At 38.8% G+C, this 21,115-nt stretch overlaps 1 protein-coding gene across 4 annotated transcripts in view; it reads right to left on the bottom strand.

The window, feature by feature from the left end:
• The window catches only part of SORCS1 (sortilin related VPS10 domain containing receptor 1), a 305,446-nt gene that overhangs the window by 79,412 nt on the left and 204,919 nt on the right, over nucleotides 1-21,115 (bottom strand). For all 4 annotated transcript variants that reach the window (XM_032988691.2, XM_042790410.1, XM_042790397.1 and 1 more), the window contains exon 6: nucleotides 5,058-5,122. In XM_032988691.2, coding sequence (XP_032844582.2) covers nucleotides 5,058-5,122 — 65 coding nt within the window. The remainder of the gene's footprint in view (nucleotides 1-5,057; nucleotides 5,123-21,115) is intronic.

Here is a 21,115-nt window from a genome sequence, read left to right as displayed (position 1 = left end):
TTTGAAAACCTTATTTGATCACAAGGAGAGCAGAGAAAATATTCACTGTACTTACTGCAAATGTATCGTTTTTACTTTTCTTGTGTTTAATTCACTGAGGAATGTGTCCTCTCTAGAAATAATTCCACTAAGGACAAATCAGTAGTTTATGGAAAGAGCATCCACATAATCTGTGACTTATTTGTCTTCCAGATTAACTACAGAGTACCCCAGTTCACTACTGAGCAGCTTAGACATTAAGGATAGTTTCTGCTTTTGAAGAATGACTGGCATCCTGTAACTAATGAACCGTAAGAACATGGTAGTAACATCTCACTGAAAGACCCAGGCCTGTAACCCCTCTCCAACAGTGACTAATAATAGAAACCTCAAAAAGGTTATAGCAATTTGTCCAGGTATGCTGGTAGTCCAGGTACACCTTCAGCATCTAGACCTCCCACTGCAATGAGTTCCACAATTTCATTAGATGTTCTCCCATACTTTAATATTTCTACTTCTTTTTTTGAGAAACACACAAAATGACTGTTCTTCATCCATTCCCATCTGGTCTGAATGTTGATTTGTGAAACGTTTATGAGCAAAGCAATTAACCAGTAATGATGATCAGTGAAATGAAGCCACCCCATTTACTAACTACTCACAAATCTGTTTTTATCCAGCTGCTATTCTTTCTTCATTGCATGTCAGAGTCAGGAATCTTTCTTTAGATGGAGATGCATATCCTCTGCCATTTCTGGCACAAGGATATAATTAGAGAAAATAACAGATGCCATTCTCCAGGACAAATTCTAATCATAATCAGGAAAAAAATCACTGCACAGGTTTAGGGCACTATAGTAATTAATTCACCACTCTAGCTGTTAGCAAAAGATTGTCAGGCTAGCTTGCCTACTCATTTTTAACACAGCACTGGCTATTTTATTCTTCCTAGCAATGTTCTGTGAAAATAGAAATTGAAGTCCTAGCACAACTTTGTGATTCTGACACTATTGGCCAGATGCTCAGTCCCTGTTGATCAGCAAGCAGAGCGTGCCTGCTGACTCCAGGTGAGGCTTTGGTCTTACCTGCAATCACAGAAGCATCTAAATTACCTTTCAACAAGAAAAGCTGCTGTGTAAATCAGGACAGCAGAAGAAAAGCAAAGGAAACAGAAGTACTTTTTAAATATCAGGAGCTCTCTAAATTTTTGCCAGCACACTAGAAAACCTCTTAGTGCCTTTCATCCACACTTACCAAAAAAAAAAAAAAAAAAAAAAAAGGAAATTACATTAATTAAAAACTCTATTCAAAATCAATTGGCATCTATCTACATAAGTGAATGTGTATCTCATAACAGCTGATTTTGTTGGCTTGCATCTATAGAAACTGCCACAGCCTCTGAGTCAGCTTCGCCATTCCCTGGAGGGCCAGTGGGTACCCAGTCTCCAAATGCCTTGTAGGAATCCATCGTTCTAAGTCTCACCAACAGTCTGGATTCCTCAGTAGGCATCACCTGAATAAATATTACCTCCCATGTCATTTAGCTTGAATCAGGCTTTACTGGGATAACCCTCCCTAGCTCAGATCAGATAAGCCCATTAATTAAGGATCTTTCAGAACTTGTATATTCTTTACAAACCTAAAATCCACATGTCATTAAGTTTATACACGTTCCAAAAGCACTTCAAGCTGCGTTTGAACAAACCTAGATTTAACTTCTACCAGTCACTCTGCCTGACTATGGTGGTGAATGTAACAAAGAGAAGCTTATCGCGTGATTAAGAACTGTAGGGGATTAATTGTCTTACTGGGGTGTTGACCTGAAACCAGGCAAAAAATTTCACAATTTCTGCTGACTTTGCTGGCTCGACTTTGATCATTTTCCAAAATCAAAGTGAAACACCAGGGACACCCAAACGTACAAATGGAAATGTGAGATAAGGTTCATATGAACTTCTTCCAACCAGAAAAATCAGTTTTACTACTGTGCTCACAGTCCCAGCTTGACTTGGATTGGGCCTAAAGCCTTTAAAAAATAAACAAAACCATCATATTTGACAAGCTGAAAATTTGCCTGATGCTCTCCAAAATTTACACAACAGGATTAAAAACATAAATGGTAATGATTAGCCCTGCAACTCTGTCTCCATCAATACAACTAAATTGCACAGTCTGTATTCAGTTTGTTCATCACTACATGCACCCTAGTTTGATGAGACACAGTGTGTTCAGAAGAAGTTTGGATGTTTTGGAGACAGAGTTACTGGTGTTCTAGTAGAGAAAACCAAATACCAAGGTTGCTACTGAGAGACGTTCTCAAACAACCCTATGAGGGAGATAGGCTAATACCATACTCTGCTGACATTTCTACTTCTTCACACCTAAAGCTGACGTTATACTAATCGGCTTCTGCTGGAAAAGATATCAGCACAAGAATGAGGTGGTTTTTCTTATTTGTACTGAGTTCAGTAGGTTTCTGTTTAGTGCTTATATTTCCACTTCAGGATCTTTTATTTTATTGTACAGATTGTGTGGTTGTTTCCATACCACTCCCCTTTCTTTCCTTCTTTCTTCTTGCCTTGTTTTGGCAAGTCTACCTTCTCAAAATTAATCCTTTTGTTGAATTTTCACACTTGGTTAACTCTCAAAAGAAATATTCAAAACAAATTATAAATAAGTAAATGCAAGAACATTTAAGCAAAACCACAAAATATCCAAGAAAAATTATTTGCAAATTACCCTCAGCTTGAAAAAAATGTAACTATCTCACTTCAGCACACTTCACCCCATCACCCTACTGTCAGCAACACACCTGCTTCATTCCAGAGAAGAAAGGTTTGTTTATCCATTGAAACATCATGGTTACTTCATCCAGGAAAAGGAGACTGATTTAGTACAAAGCTCTAGTATTGGAGAGATCTTAATATACCAGGTTGGTCATAGTAACTAGAGTGACAGACCATGCGCACACTCTTAGCCCATCTTAGTCTCAAAATCCTGTGATCTGCAGTTCTACCAAATGTCTTCTGGCAAAAAATGTTCCAAGGTCACTGCTTCCAGCTACCCACCACAGTCCTCTGCCAGAGATCAATGCTCCCCGGAGCAACAGGCAAAACAGGGCGTGCACTTACTGAAAACCCAACACATTTTCTTACATTGTCAATTAGCTGAGCTGGGGACCTCCTGACTCATAAGCAGAAGTTTAATCCGAATGACTGTTTTGCAAGAGGGGTCACCACTGGCTGAAGGTTTGACACCACTACTATATTTACATTAGTAGTTCCATCACTGCCTAAACAGAAAAACTTAAGTTGTGCTGCCTCACAACTAAGCCAATATAAGTGTGCAGAATCAGTTACTAGTGCTCAGCTGATGAGCAATAACTTGTTATTCCACAACTGTTTACTAATATGCCTGACTCCTCAGTGAGGCCAGCTTCATCTACCCATTTTTTAGTTTCTACCTTAAAAGCTGTAATAAAGCTTCTAAATTGCTAAGCACTCGAGAAGTCTTTTGCAGAAATGTGCTACAGCTGTGCAAAATGTTCTTACTGCAGCTTAAGATCTCAAACAAGACCATTCATGGCATTTGGAGCATGGCACTTCCACTGCCCACTGTGAGCTGAACATCCCGCAAAAGCATCACCAGAATATAGCTCCTTAAACCTCAATTGTAGTGTTTCATCTCAATGACCTCAAATTCTTCATGCCTTATAACAGTAATATTTTGTGCTGAAATAGACACTGTCCTGTTAGAATATCTCATTCTCATTTAGCATATCCCAAGAAATAGAAAGCCTCATGCTCCCAGCCTTGCCACCATGTTCAGGTAAGTGAAACTGAAAGGAAAAATAATAATCAAAGATCACAGATGATAAGAAATAGAGATAATACATTCTTTCACTTTTACTAATCTTGCATATCTTGAAATGGAAAGACCTTTAAAGTTTTATGGTTTCTATTGCAACTGTTTCTTTACAAAATTCATCTTCCAAAAAATTCTCTTTCATGCTAAATTTCAGTGAGTTAAAAAACTGATTACCTTACGGTTACCTTTTCAGGTAACCTTACAGTTTTTAAGTTTCTGCTGAAAAACCTACACATTTTAAGTAACACCACTGCATCTGTGGGTACAAGTCAGGGGAAAATTTTATCCATTTTTAAAGGAATTGCTTGACTGCATCATTAATACTTATATATTGCAAATATACAAATCTATGTTGCAGCAAAGCTCCTATTTACAGAGGAAACAATACAGAATTACACTGATGAGATCTATGGCAGTCAGGCTTTCAGTGTGATGCTTGCCTGAGGCAATCCAGTGTTCTGGAAAAGAAATACATGGAAGATCTGCAAAGACAGAGGAGCACAAAGATAAACCTTGAGGAAGCATAGGTGGGAGGAGAAAAGGCCAGTGGGTGGCTTAGGGTGCTTGAGATAATTTACAGCCAATTAAGAGAATATTTTGGAATTGAAGGTAAAGGAAGCTCCTGGAATGGAGAAAAGCACCTCAAGAGGCAAAGCAGGGAAGGAGAGGAGATGATGAAAGTGAAGGACAATGACAGGACAAGAAATAGTAGTGAAGGAGACACTTAGACTAGTCATTAAAACGTTTCCAATGAGAGAGAAATAAAGTATTTTCAAAGGTAGTACCTAGGGCAAGTACAATCCTAGTCTGTTAAAACTGTAAAGCTCCGAACAAGGTGATATTATGTACTGCTCTATGAAACAGCAACTGCTATGTGAAATTCTGTGACCCAGGAACTTCTGTCCAATGCCATGTTCCCATGAACAAGAATCATGTAGGAAGAAAAGTGGCTATGTATACTAACTCCAATTACTTCTTATCACCTATTTTTCTTTACCATTTTCTTGGTTCCTTTCACAGCTTGTTAATCCCAACTTTTGCTTTGCTGGAAAGACTTCTCTTCTGACAGACCTGCCTTGGAGCAGTCAAACTCCTCATATCAAACGAGTGAATCACTAACGAGAAGACAGATTTCCATCCTGATATTGTGTGGTTACAAGAATATGAGGGCAGTCCAGAATACCACAATATTTGGAAGCTAATGTACTTACGACCATCCACTGTCTTTGCCTCTAGGTGCACGAGATCAGGCTCCCTACCAGACCCCATCATAGACCTGTAAAAGAAAGATTGACACAAAGGCATTAAAAACAACAGATACCATGACTGTCTGAGATATTAATTCCACAGGAGATCCTGATTAGCTGGACCTAAACTCATACTGACAAGTAAAAGCTGATAATTATGAAAGCATTTTAGAGTTTTCCCTAAAATTAACTTGAAAATTTTAAAGAAATTCTACCATTTCATCAAATCCATGTCACTGTATTTACAAGTTCTTTATTTTTGACCCCTTCACTTATTTCTACCTGGAGACTTGTTTCTGCTCTCATTGGTACATGACATTTTGATGTGTCTCCTGGTTTGGTCAGAAGAATGCATTTCAGTTCTGGGTGGGATACAGAAGACTTTAATTGATGGGGTAATAGTGTTTGCCATCATACTAATTATAATTGTTCCTTTATATTGGACATTTTATGCACATTTTCTTAATTGGTACACTTAATGATCAATATTCCCTCACTGATTAAGAAATTTGAAAAACCCATTTCATCCTGAGACATTTTATCACTTCTGATTTAATAAAAAGTGTTCCATTAATAACAGAAATGTCAGATTGACTCCGAAAATTACTGTTTGCTCACTCTGAATTAACTAGAAACAACATAAAGACACTGAGCACTGCAAATAAGGGGTTTACTGACTCAAGATTTTCTTCCATTGTCAAGGTTACCCTGGACTGGTACTTCTGGCCTCAACAACTCCCTGAGAGAATCCAAATGGACAGCGGTTTGATGGACAGTCTGAACTATGGCAGTACTGACTGCAAATATGTGCCAATCCCATCGTACAGCAGCCTCAACATCATCCCTGACAATCAGCCTTGTTTCTGGTCTTGGTCTTATCATCTAATTCTTAATCTAGGATTAAGACTAAGGGTTAAACAACTGGTTTCTTGTTAGCTGCCTGAACTCCAAGTTAATAGATGTATGATGGAAGAGAAACATTCATTTCCAGTGATAGACAAATTAAATGCTGCACTGTTCAAAGCCTCATTATTTCTCAGGAAATCTAAAGTGAAGTTCAAGCAGTGATTTAGACCTTAATTCAGTTCCCACTGACTGCAATCAGAGGCAACTCCAGCTCTTAATCATCATGCACATTAACTAATAAACATTATAAAAATGTTAACGATAACAACATTATTTGTGTTCTGATTAATCCTTAGATTTGCTTGACAAAATCTGTAACAATTCTCTAGATAGAAAAGGTTGGGATTTTTTTGTTCACCTTTGCTGGAACTGGAAGTTTTACAGAAGATTTTGAGCCAGCACTGCTTTCACCTCTTCACCATTTTTAATAACATTTATGGCAAGATCTTTTTCTCCTAAACATTCAGCTCCCATTTAAAACCTCTGCTTCCTGATAATTGACACCATGCAGGTAGGAAGGGAGTACTTTCCTAGGGCATTCTTCCTTTACCTGCTATCATCATCAGATTTAGGGCCAAAATGCTGGGCCTGCTAGTTACGGTTCAGTTCAAGATAGTGACAAAGAGCTTTAAAAAGCTGCAGGACTAAGCTTGTAATATGGCATATCTCATTTTTTATTATTGCTTATTCAAACGGGCTTTAAGCACAGCTGGAACTGGGCTATTACAGAAGACACTGTACAGCTTTGTCAGTGCGTTCCTCCTCCTGACTTCATATAGCCCCATGGGGATATGAACTCTCCAAAGAACAAGGATTATATTCCACGGATTTGAACACTTGGTCTCTTCAGAGACACACAACAATGGTATTCAGCCAGCAAATAACTTAGTGCCCTAGTTAAAGCCTGTGAGTCTAGAGTGAGGTGCTTTGTGAGTTTCCTCCTCACAGTGCTATTCTGACCCCAAGAAACACCTCTATTGCAGCTTCTCAGGCAAAGACAGCTAATTCAAAATGAGACATCTCACTGATGGGTGGGACATGATTGTCATTGTTGTTTTCACTTGTGATACAAGACATAATTTACATCAAATTCTTAAACATCTTAAGAGCAATGTATAAATATCTGGACCCAACAAACCCTGAAAATTAGGCTACAGTTGTAGTGACCTGAATATTACTTAGTCTTACACTATGACAGCCAGTATTGAGACTGCAGAAGCTTCAACTGAGGGTAGAGTGAAGTCATCAATTGTCCTAAGGATGTACAGAACAAGGATGGCTGAAATATGACTGGTGATAAACATCTTTCATCTACTCAAGGGCTTCCCTTCTTTTGGTATTTCCTAACAGCTACAGATTAGAAATGTGATGACAAATGAACATGAAAACTAAGGCTCAGAGAATCTAAGGGAATTCCTAAAATCAAACTGGACGTCTGAGGTAGAGGCAAGAACCATATCCAGGTCTTCCTATCTGCTAGAACTTTCTTCCTGCCTTAGAAAATATACATTTCATTGCTTTGATATATAACAGGCTTAATTTACTTTTGACAGCACAAGGTCAAAGTCAGGCCCATAATATTAAATGATAACATAAACAATCAGTTGCAAAGGACAGGCAAAATACAAATACATATCTGCTCAAATCAATATTAGCTGTACACAGCTGACATCCAGAAACATATCACTCCCATCTGGATTCTGCTGAAAGCTTACTGACCAGAATATTTTTAATGTCACATTTTCTTATATCATGCTGTCTTGTTCCATGGTTGCCCGGTAATATTTCTCTATATAACCTTCCATACCACCTGAAAATCCACATAAAGTAATATTCATCTTACCCAGTTATACGCTATAGATATTAACTCTGAGCAAATCACACTCAATTCTCTTTGCAGGCAGTGAGGAGAAACAGGCATTTTGTACTGTGGTTCATCTGAACAATGTTAGATATGACTCTCTGAGAAGACAAACTTTACCCTAGAAAGGGCTGTTTCTCTCCATTGAATGTAAGATGTCTGGACACCTACACTACAGACACCCACATGTGATCACATAGAGATCCCAAAGCATGTCACACAACAGACCAGAAATATGTTTATTACCTACATTTAAAAACATGAATTACAGATAAACTATTGATTGTAAGTAAAGGAGAAAGAGAATGGCCTAGGCCACCTTCTCTCTGGGAGAGTAATGTTTTATATAGCTTACCTCAGCTTTATTATTTACTATATGGTGTGCAAAAGCCTAGGAGATATTCAGAAATGCAATAATGACCACAGTGAGTATATATAGGAGATAAGCACTATGCCCTTGGTTGCACTGCTCTGAGAACATGCACTTTGTAAGAAGATAGACATATCCTTTTATATGCACAGGACAATCAGTTCCTAAAGCAGATATTGGAAAGTGTTAGGAACTGTGGAAAATACATCAGAAACCTTAAATTCTCAGTATGTCAAACAGATCTATCACAACACTATCGAGCATGCAACTACAATATTAGTGAGTTTTCTCAGCTTTCCCATTTGATTAGGGGAAAAAAGAAACAACCTTATTATTAAGTAACAGTGTTAAGCTAATGACATCAGTATGAAGCAAAATTAATAAACCTAACTGATTACACAGATATTCCGGTCTTGACTAATGACTGGATTTGAAAGTTCTTATAGCAAAACTACAGTGATTAACCAACACAAGATTCACACAAAGAAGGAAAATACATGCCGGATTTGCCCTAGATAACACCAAAGCCTCAAACTCAGTGTTTCTAACTTGATACAACTGCCCGCTCTACTTCATTATCTTTTCTGCACATGGTCAGTGCAACCTGGTCAATGTACACTTCACAAGCTAAACAAGGAAAAGTGCTGTGCATTCTATAGCTTATGCACCAAGCACCCTGCAAAGAACAGGGGTATAGATGAACAACACTCCAGGACCCACTCAGTTACTGATTTCTCTCAGAAAATTGTCTACAAATAAACAACAGTCCGAAATCTTGCCATGCCCTATTCTGAGCAACTTTTTTTAGCTATGCCGGCAGCACTTTCTTCTCGTATGTCTCAATTCTACTCTTCCCTTTCAGCATCCATTCTCAAAGACCAATCACTCATATATACACAAACTTTTCTTTTTACCGCAGTCTATGTTTTCACTTTATGGTAAAGTGCCAGCATGCCCTTTGTCCATCCCTTTTATCTCAGGCTTTCTGTAATACTTCCTGAAACCAGTACACCAGGGATATGCTTGCAACACTTTCTGCTGAACAGTGCCTATTGTATTTTTGCGATTAGCTTTTTGTGTTTTGGTGGTATAATTGTCTGGATGTTTTGCAAAAAGAAAAAGGAAAAGAGGAAAAAAAAGACCAAAAAAAAGTCTTTTTGGAAAATGAGGATTTAAAAAAGCCAAGGGGAGTGCAAGGCAGGGACCCCATTGCCTTTACGCAGAAGATGCTCATGTTATGAAAAATGTGGGACTCCCACAGTCCTATTGCAAAGTTGCTTCCCAAAATTTTAATCACCATCAATCCTGCTAAGTAACCGTCTGCACTTGAGAGCTTCACAAATCGATATCACTGGCTGCAGCACTGTAATTGCTCTGAATGCAGATTCTACATCCACCGTGAGAAGCAGCACAGGGAAAAGACCCCGAATCATCCTCTGGTTTAGAACGAGGCTGAACTAAACAAAAGCAGACTGGCACTACCCATTGCACAGCAAATGCTAGTTGGCATATTTCTGCAGTGACCAACCCATTGCCATTTCTCTGTCTGAAACATTTCTAAAACCTTGGCTTCCTTGGCCTGTCAGCTCTTCTGAGCCAAGGAAATTCAATAGAGACCCTGTTATCCTGGGGTTTCCACCTCTTCTATCTTTTTTCACTTCTAGGGACAAAAGCAGTTGTTTATGGATGCTGGGAACTGATGAGGCTTGCAAGGCAGTCAGGCCACTCAGAACTGCAAAAAGGCATCATTGTGGAGATAGCAAAAGCTTCCACTTGATGTACTTAATTTCAAAGTACCATTTGTCATAAACAAAGAACTTGAAGCACCAGACAATAAGGGCTCCGTCTCAAGGGTTTATGCATTCTGGAAAGTAGCTTTGGGTGCCTCTGGGTTTGGATACTTGACTTCAGACACAGTCACACCATATCTGCGACTAAATGCACAAGAGACTTGATGGCAAATGTTCCGTATGTATTCCTTGTATTATACACGCTCACAGTTGCCAAGATCAAAGGTCTTTTAAGCTAAGCAATAAAAGACAATGCTATTTTACAGAATCTGCAGTGCAAATGGCACAGAATGAAAGGCTGGAAGAACAAAAATGCTACTACTGGGCCCTTTTCACAGACAGAACTAGTGCAAATGTCGTTCATTCTTTATATGGGGACAGAGACGTTATGCAACTTTCCCACGTCTCGGAGGAAATAAGCAAGTGCAGAACGAGGACTCCTACGACCATCCTTCACCTTCTTTTAGGGGGAAACAGGTATGATTTGTTCATGCAGCAAAGGGTGGTAGATAAATGACAGATAACTGCATGACTCTACTAAGGTGGGTGGAATGAGATCCACACAGTTCTGGCCACTTAGAAAGCTTATCAACACTGACTCAGAGTAGGTTACAAGTGGCTGCAATGCAATACCAAAAAGAGAAGTGACACACTGCTTGGAAAATCCAGTTTGATCCCCTCCTCATTAAAAATGCTCATTTGCCTCTGTGCCCTCTCTTCCCCTTCCCGCAACCTGTCCTGAGTCTCCTTCTGGACATGAGACTCTAGTTGCGTTCTGCAGATGACTTTATGCTTTGTATGTTTTTTATTCTGAGATGTCTCCTGACCTTCAGCATTCCTTCTTCCCATATCCAATTTCAGCACACTTCCATCTCCACATATACTGCATTACGCAGAAAGACTAATTAGCTGCAACAGACAGGTAGAAGAGAGAACATACTCTCAGAGATCCTTATGCCGAAGTTGTCCTATGAACATAAATATTCTAACAAGCTTTATCTTGTCACAATAGAGCCATAAAGTTGCTCTGTTCAGCACATGATAATGGCTTTGTAATTCAATTATTGGTAGAATTTGCCTTTGGGGATTTATCTTCCTTTAGTCTCAGCACTCATGCGAATCCCTTATCGTAAATCTTGCCAATGCAAAACCAGCTCCCCCACTGCCTCTGGGACACATCCTGCCACTTCATGTTAAAAAACTGACAGTTTATTCCAACTTAGTGAATGGCAGATTTTTGTTTTAAAGGACAGAATGAAAATAACAACAGTGGATGACGTTCATGAAATCCTCAGTAGCATCAATTTTTTGGTTTCACTGATGCGCTGTAACACTCTAAATCCTAATTGCCATTCATAAAAATAGTAACATGTAGCACTGAACAGGGAGCTTTTTGTCCAAAGATACAAAAGTATTTAACAATCAACCTTTAAGTAACCTTTCCTGCACACTACTGATTTGTTCAAGACCTATGGAAAAGTACAAGACCAGCAAGCCAAGTTAGAAATAGGGGTTGAGGAAAATTTTTGTTCTCAGCTTTATAAACTCCACTGATTAGTCAAGAGCACAGGGACCTTATTGATTTGACCAAGATCAAACAGTTGTTATGTGGCAGAGACAAAAATAGAGCCTGAGAGTCTTCCGGGCTCCTCCTTCTTTTACTACTGTGTTGACTCCATGAGGACCTTGCAGATACTCTCTGTTCTTTTTTTGCTTGCAGAGGTCAGTGAAACTGCCCCAGGAGCTTAGTGTGGGAGGGAATTCTTGTGGTTTCTTTAGTTCAGTCCCTATTATGTGGAATTTTACAGATTTTACTATTTCTGGAACATACTTTAAAGACCGCTGTCTTGCTTTAGCATCTCTTAGCTATATTCTCCTGACATGTTTTAGAAACAAAGGGCCAGATTCCAGACAGGCATAAATCAGCACTTCATTTCTTTATATCTGGCCAATAAATCTCCCTTGATGATAATCTAATTAGATTTTCCCTGCTACATCTCTGCACTATTCTTTCCCACATTGTCCAGTTAGATTAAATGATATAATTTTGTGCAATTCAACTGGCAGCCACTGAGCCATATCCATCCTATGGTATACTTTACTCAGTTTGTCACATTTACTATGGAACTGATGGAAAATAGCAGTGCAGCGAGTAAAGCCCAACTTCCCCTACTTGTGCCACCTCACAACACTGACCCAGAAAAACAGGTGGCTGTTGCTGCTAACACTGAAATAGGTAAGTAGGTAAATGGAGGTAATGGTGTGATTTCCAGGCCATGTGGAGTCACTTCTACTCTTGCCATCATTTTTTACAACCCTAGAGCAGGATTACTCACAGCCTTCCACCCCATGATGTCCATATACCCCACAGATTGGAGGACAGTAACAAACCAAGTCTTCTCCCCCACTGAAGTTACACCACAGCTCTCTGTGGGAAGCTCCAGAGAGGAAATTTGGCTAAAACTCTGAAATAGATGAATGTGAATTCTCAGAGATGTGGGTGTCTATTACTGGTAATGCTGGGTAGGAGGAATGTCTTAAAATTAGGATTTAAACTAAGTGGATAAAATTCAGATACCAGGATTAGATACTGATTTTATGATAGACCTCCTGTCCTACATCCCTTTTTCATATATTGCAGGAAACTTAAGACATCGTATTGATTTGAAGGGAAAGAAGGAGGAAGGTATCCCCTAGTTATAGCCTCTGAACTCATCTCCCTAATATAATGGACCAAATCTACCTGATTTACTGCTTCTCTACTGACACAGTCTAATATGATCATGGTTTCCCACTGTGTTAGGATGCATGCTTCTGGCATCCTGTAGTGCTGTGGCCCACTCGGTATGCTCTGGAGGAGGCCAGGAAGTAATTTACAGAAAGAGAAGGAAGTCAACTCTGGTAACACAGTATGCTGCTCATTAAACATACAACAGAAAATCGCAGCGAAACCTTCCTGACATAGATCTAGACAAATCCACAGCTAACATTACCATGTAACTGTCTCACCCTCTCAAGGGCTGCCCTTTATAGGTACGTAAGGAGACATCAGCTTCTTAGTTCAATGCTCATTGAAGACTGACATGTCCCAGGGTCCTGTGTAGCACTGCAGGCTTCTGCTACTGAGTAACCCACAAATCAAGACTCTGAACCTGGTATATGGATGCCTGCCTACTTCTGCAGATTTTTAATGGGGAGGAAGTGGATGATAGAAGTTGAAACTCATGGGAGTCTGAACTCATTTATAAAGTATCTCTGGATGATTTTTTTTAAGATAAATCATCTGAATTGAGAAAATCAAAACACACCAACCTATGTATCAATCAGACTGGGGCCTCTCAGTCACAAAAGGCTTATTCAGATGAGTATACCTCTTCTTATTCACAGCTGTAGGACAAGACTCTAACGGGAGGAAGGGGGCAGTGTCAGGTAAATGGTCAAGATTCTATTCAGTTACAACTTTTAGGAGAACATTCAAGTTACTATTTCACCCCCCATCTTTAGAGTTTCCATGATAATCAAATAAGGTTGAGAAAACTTTTTCTCTCACATGGTAGAACTCTGCCAAACTAAGGATTTGGGACTGAGGACTTATATTTCGCTCTGACAAATCTTTATTTGATTATGAGTAACAAGTTCTCTAAGCAGACTGCTGGCACCAGAGGATGTGGTTATAGATCCAGAGGACCAGAGTTATCAACCTCTGCTGTGTGACTTTGGGTAATTTTCTCAGCATTGTCCAGTGAAGAAAGATATGTATTTTGGATCTCTGTTTCTTAAGAACTAAAATTTATAATAAATCCAAAGAGTCTAAATGATCTTTTAAGAGCAACTGAAGGACGAAGCTGCATGTCTTTTTTTCTGTCCTTGCTAACCCACATGTGGCTGGAAAGTTTGTATCTCTGGAAACCAGACAGGGATAAAATCCTAATTCCCAAGATAAATCTGAGAGATTTCAGCCTTCATTTGTACCAAAAAGATAGAGCTACATCATGGTCCAGCTGTCTAAGAAATGTAAGCAGAGTTTTTTACTAAATCCATTGAAAAGCCAATGGGATTTTTAGTGAACACTGCCAACTAAGAGTAGGCTTCCTTCCATGCTGGCTGGGCAGGATGTAACACTGACCTTTCTGGTGAGAAAATGGTAAATGTCAGGGGCACTGAATGGTAACAGAGTGCTCTAATGTGTGTTACTTACCATCAGTAATTTTAGCAGCAGCAGCATGGTAAAGGCCAAGGAAAGGTACGGTTGCAGATTTGCTCTTCACTCTGGTCTCTGGCAGTGTTGCTTGTCTGCAGCTCATCTGTATCTTTATGTTGGCAGCCATGAAGCTGCCTTAAAATATTAGCAAGGTAATAGCAGCCTGTGTTATAGAGACTCAGACCTTCAGTCTGACTTTTTCCAAAAGCCAAACTGAAACTTGAAGCAAATGTGTGGTGTTCAATTCAGGGGGAGTTAAAAAAAAAAAAAAAAAAAAAAAAAAAAGCACTGGAAATCAAGCAAAATTCATTACTCTTGCTATTCCCCATCACTCAGGTGCTTAATTTAGATCTGAAACTGTCATGAGTCCCTCTGTGATGTGCCCCTCTGGCACGTCCCCATCTCCATCATATTTAATCTATGAAATACCCATATTTATAATTAAATTTGTAGTACACTTCAACTCATCAGGTATGGCTCGTGTGTTAGATCAAGCGGATGATTTTATGGACAGGTTGTCACAGTGCCCTTTGACTGGCATCTTCCCTGTCAGCCTCCAGCAGTTGCCCTGCAGTGATTAAAAGGTCTTGTTCAGCAATACACAGTACCATTTGTAAACAGCCCAGATGCCATGACATTTAAATTGCCTCAGCCCACCTGGGTGGGTGTGAAATCTCACCAGGTCAAGGTCTGAGAACAACACTGGGACAGTTTGCCAAGCTTGCTCCAAATGCTTGAATATAATGAAGATTTAAACAGAGTTTTGACACTTTTTTCCCTTGATTTTCAGCTCTTTCAGCTGCTCCAATGAACACAGTCAGAGCTTTTAAAATAAAGTCTCTAGCCTCCTCTGGAAAAGAAAAGATATATACTCTATAATTCTACTCTGAAGATTAACTTTCTTTGCCATTACTTATGAAAAAATCACAAACATAGCCCTATCTACTCAACTGTCCTCCCAGCTGCTTACCAGTTTATCTTTCTCTCCCTTTCAGTGTGTGTGCATATCTTTGTATTGTTTAAGGGGAAAGGTTGGTTGGCTGCTCTTTTACCATGTTGGCATCCGTTTTCTTTTCCTTTCCATACTCAGAAAAAAAAACAAGACACGGCGGAGACATAGCAACATCTCTTACCAAACTGACATATCTCCTGTAATTTCTTCAGGAAATCATTAACACCATGGACACATCACCCTGCCGGAAAGGAGGTATACTATGATATGGTTTTACTTCTAATCAGCCTGTTACACCTATGAGGTGCATGAAAGCCCTGAGCACTATTTTTTGTCTGATTAAGATAGTTATCTTAAAATCATAGAATGGTTTGTGATGGAATGGACTTTTAAATATAATCTAGTCCAACCCACTGCCATGGGCAGAGAGATCTTTCACTATATCTGGTTGTTCAAAGCCCCATGCATCCTGACCTTGAACACTTCCAGGGATGGGGCATTCACCACTTATCTGGGCAAGTGTCTCACCGCTCTCATAGTAAAGAATTTCTTCCTTATATCTAACATAAATCTACCCTCTTTAAGTTTAAAACTGTTACCCCTCATTCTGTCACTACAGTCCCTGCACCAGTAGAGCCTTTCCATTGTTCTTGTAAGCTACCTTTTAAGTATTGAAAGGACACAATAAGGTCTCCCTGGAGACTTCTTCAGGCTGAACAACCCAAACTCTTCCAGCCTGTCCTCACAGGAGAGGTGTTCCAGCCCTCTCATCATTAAAGCTTTCTGATCTTCTTGAAGTATGGAGTGGTATTTATTTTGCATTTCACCTATTTGCTTGCCTGGGTGCAATACCCAAATAAGTAAAATTAAAAAAAAAAAAAACAATCAATAGCACTGATACAATTGATGATTATATCTTGATGATATAATTTACTTCCTGGGCTTTTTTATTGTTCATTGTATGCTAGTTTTTAAAACACTTTTATTATTTGGCTTTATTTCTTTTTTTCTCCCCTAAGTTTTTCAAGGTTAGGTTATGATTAGAATGAGCTGAGAATCTTTTCAGAAAATGTGTCATTTTGATTAGAAAAGTATTATATTTTGCAGACATTTTGATAAGCTTTTTAACCTTTTATTTATTTTTTTTAGGGCCAACTCTAATTGTGATACCTTGACTTGCTGACTTTTCGAAAATAATTTCTGGTTGAAGGAATGACTTGATTTGAGGACCAGAATACAAATCTAGCTTTTAATAAGCAATTTTTGCATATATGTTTTGGCCATATTGAACTATATGCACTTTGACTAATTTTTTTGCAACTACTGGTCATGTATGTTTGGATTTGTAAGTCACAAGGTATCACTACTGAACTTTGACTAGAAGACTGGGCCACTTTAAAAAAGCAAGAAAAAAAAGTAATTTACAATATGACCGATTCACCAACTGTGTTCACATTTGTATTCACTACAAACCAGCATCTTTGCCAGCAAAATTCTGCCATAGGCATGTATCCTGAAAATCATCAATATCACAGAAATAAACTCATAAGTATTTAAAGCATTTATCCAACTATTTTAACTAGTACCTACTGCATTCTCTTCCTGTAGCACCAACTACATTAGTAAACACATCAGCAATAATCCATGTATATTAACTTGCTGTTTCTGTATTACCCTGCTGAACTAATATTGCTTAGAATACTTCTTCCTAGTAATTAGTGTATTTTCATCGAGCACAGTTCTAGAATTACTAAGCACCTTGATAACTGTCATGCATTTTTCTGTCACAGTACATTTAACAAAAATATCAAGAACCTGCCAGAGAAATAATAAAAAACATGAATAGTGTTGATACAGTGCAGAACTGCAGTGCCTTGGGGTTGTATGCCATGTGGATTCTTTCATGTATCCATCAGACACACAACATACAGTTGATTCTCTGAGTAGATTTCACTTTCCTCAGTATACCATTTTCACATACCTAGATTATGCAAACAGATATGCAATAAAATACCTGAATTATAGCAATTATTAGAGGTGTCAGTTTTACAGTAGCCCATCATTAAAGGCTGACCAGCACAAATGTGTCCTTACAATCTCTTAATGAGGTAGAGAATTACAGATCCCTTTTTCCTCCTTTTGTGTTTTTTTTTTTTTTTTTTTTTGGTGGTGGTGGTTTTGGTTTTTTGTTTTTTTGGTTTTTTTTTAAGATAAGAAAATACTAGTCACCACTCATTCTAAAGGTTTGAGTTTATCTCATCATCCACCATATGATATCCACATAGTGGCATTACAATCTCTTTCATCACAAGTGTGGATGTCAGGGTATCACCTAGAGCTGCATGTGGAAGAAAGAAATTGGAGAATAGAGGAGCTCTGAATAAACAAAGTTTCTATTTTCATGTTAATGACCCATCTTAATGAAACAAAGGGTACAAGAATACAAAATACATATAAGTTACAAGGAGCTGAGTTTTCTCTACACAGTGTTTTCTCAGAGTTATGCAGTAGGCATCAGCAGATTGCTTTAATGTTGTTCTTCAGGGGTTTAAATTTCTCTGGGGTGGCAGTAGGAGGGGGTGTTTCACAGAGCAGCCCCAAAAAAGCAAAAAAAAAAAAAAAATTATCTTGGAAACAGATATAAGAAATGCAGCTGTAAAAGCCACTACAGTTTCTCTGACAGCATTTGCAGGCAGAGGCTTCTCAAGACTAAAACTAGAAAGCTCAGTGGTGTTAGTCACAAGACTTAAGAGTGGCCCACACACTATTTACAAAGGCACATAAATAGCAATTAAAATATTAGTAAGCAATCGGGAAAATTCATCTTTGCTTTCATCAACCCTGTGGATCCATTTAAAATTCTCTGAAGTATTCCAGATGTTTATTTCCTGTCAAAAGAAGCAGAGTTACATAAATGCAGCCTCAGACAGGCCTGATGCCAAAGCCTTTGCTTTATCTCTTCCTGATCTGCCCCAGTGTCTTCCTGAAAAGTCCCCGTTTAGATAATCCTAGAAACGGTCTGTATTAAAGCAACTCCTCAGCCCTCCTTAGGTATCAGAGAATAGCCCTCATTCTCTGCACAAATCAGCTGTGTCCTGGCTGATCCCTTCAAAACCACCTGACTGAGAAGGCGCACCAGGAACAGGAGAGAGTATCCCTACAGTCTGCTTTCCTCAGAAAATTGTGACTTCAGGACTTTTTCCTTCATTATTCATTTCTGCTCTTAGTAATAACTGGAAGTCAGTCTTCTGACTTTTTTATTAAAAAAATTCCTCCAACAAACCACAGGGCACTAAGCAAGGATGTACCCAACTCGTACATCAGCACTGGCTATAGAGATGTTGCTGTAGAAGCCTGGATTTCAACTGTACAACTGCACCCTCTTAAGTCCCAGTTTCCTTTTGCTTTTCTTGCATGGGGGGGGTCAGCAGTGGCCATGCTCTGAGTACAAAGGTCTGCCCTGATTCAGCACTTCAGTGCCTATTTTGTCATCAGGTACTTGGCTGTGCAGAAATGGAAATGCATAGAAAAGCCCAGTGTTGCTCTCTGTGTTGTACCTGTTCTCAATTACACATGCATAGCTGTCTTCTACTATGGGTAATTTTGAGGGCAGTCAGTCTCCATATAATTGCAGCTAACAGCATTTTTTTCCCCAGGTGATGATGATCATAATAAGCCAGTGAGATGTAACACTGTCTCCACAAGTTGTATTATTTTTACTTTTGATAGCAGAAGTACAGTCTAGCTTACACTGAGGTGTGTTATGCAAGGGACATTTTGTTCAAGGTGAAAATACAGGCTTGCAGTTTCATGTTTTGTTTATGGCTGTAGGGAATTATATGAGTGGTAGGAACATCTTTTCATCTTTTCAACTTACTCTTTGCCTTTGAAGCTCCAAACCTGAGTTCTCTTATTTGTTAGGTTCTAAGAGGCCTTCAAAGTTTGAGCTCCATGGCAAGGGAAAATGATCATTTTCATTATTATTCTTATTGCAGGTATCCTTCAGCTCAATTCACAATAAACCACTACTGTAAGTAAGGATGGGAAACTTCAAAAGGTTTGAAGTGCAGTACAGGACATAGGGATCCAGGAACACGGATATTCTTTCCAGATCTCTGGGCCTATTCAGTGAGTACAATTTTGCTGGATGTCTCAAAGACTGGGTACTCAGATTTCTAGGACTTTCTGCTTTCATTAGCCCAGAAAATAACACGAGATGTGTGGGGCTGTGTTTTCATCTGACATTTTGAAACCCTGTTAGGAGTCCTGTAGGAAAGAAATATAAATATATATGCGCCCATCTATACAGACACACAAAACCAAGTTTGAGTTAAAAATGGAATTTAGTTTGCAAAAGCTTCAGCTAACACAGGTTCTGGGAAAGGATTAAAAAGCAGGAGCAGCAAACAAAATCTCTGGTATATCCTCTGCAGACCAAATATAAATTCAACTTTAGAAGTAAATTTGACCTAGAGCTCTTACTAATTTCATAAATTAAAAGAAAATATTTGACTGAATCACTCCTGAACCTTGATATGTTCAAAACCTGTGGTTTTGGCACACGCTTACAGTTTAGAAGCCACCATGGTGGTCTCATTTTAATCAGCTGGTTCAGCTCCTCCTGATTTCAAGATCACTATTTTATCAAAAGCTTCTCTTTTAAAGCCCAGATTCACAGGACATGAGCCAACTTCTACTCACAGGTAGACTACTGACTCCACTAAGGGCTGATGAGAAGTCTTTCAGATTTACACCAATGTAAGCAAAAAGAGTAAGCCAAAATATAAAAAAATAAACTTATCTTTGATTTAGACTATGACAACTGTATTTTCAGGAAAACAGTCCAGTGTTCGTTCCTCAGCTTTCTTTTCCACATAATTTGAAGTTTCTCTAATTGATACTGCGTGACAGCATGGAGGTGTTTCAGACATGTATTTTACTGCAAGCATGGTTACAGAGCTTTACACTGGCTACGTAAATCATTGCTATGGAAAGCAAATGCAAAGAGATCTGCCTGCAATCAGGATCATGGGAAGAGAATCTGTACACCAGAATCACTGGCACTGGGTAAATCTGTGATGATTAAAACTGAAGAAGACGAGACTCAAAATACAAAGAAATTTGCTAGCAGCGAAGAACTGCAAAATAAAGTTTCAGCCTACATTCAGGGGTTATTTTTCAGTGGTTGTGGCCACTACAAGGTGTTTAAATCGGAAATTAAATCATCCATTCCAGACACCCCATATATTAAAAATTGTGAGAAGCTCAGATTCTATCATAACCATGTACACTATGGCCCTAAGTGAATTTAGATACAAACTGTATAGCATAAGTTAACACACCAAAGAGTTAAGCTTACATCAGTGAGAAAGAGCTATGATACTTCTTTAAGGTAACTTTGGCATCAAAATGCAAGTGTTTTGCCATTGCTGTAACTGATTGACATTCAAAGATTCAGCAAGGGGAACTTACACATGGCTGATTCATACAGCTTGAAATCTGACTGGAAACCTTGCACTGCTGCTTAGAAGCAATATTGCAGAGTGATTTAAGCTCATAATGAAGAACTCTGTGTGCCTAGTTCAATGGTCATTAACTTGCTAATTTTCAAGGACTGAAGTAGGTCTAACAGCAGTTAAAAGCGTAACACCAGCCACTGGAGGATATCCACTGTTACCTGTGACAGAAATGCTAGAATCTTCAAAGACTCCAAGATTCAGTATTTGGCCCTCACTGGTAGCAGGACCAGATTTATATCTTCTTTATATTTGGTGCAAAAGCAAGCAAGCTTATGCTGAACAGAGTTGTGTTTGAACCCAAAATGCTCACAGGAAATTGCAGCACTCTCCCCTCCCAAATCAATGCTTTTTTTCAGACTATTATTCAGTGTATTTCAGTTGTGCATCATCCTTAGATCAAAAACCCCATTTTCAAGTGCTGTA

This window comes from Tyto alba, unplaced genomic scaffold (genome assembly GCF_018691265.1).
Source record: "Tyto alba isolate M040663 unplaced genomic scaffold, T.alba_DEE_v4.0 Super-Scaffold_1, whole genome shotgun sequence".
Lineage (NCBI taxonomy): Eukaryota > Metazoa > Chordata > Aves > Strigiformes > Tytonidae > Tyto > Tyto alba.
The sequence above is the reverse complement of the archived record's forward strand: the minus strand, read 5'-3'. Positions and strand labels throughout refer to the sequence as shown.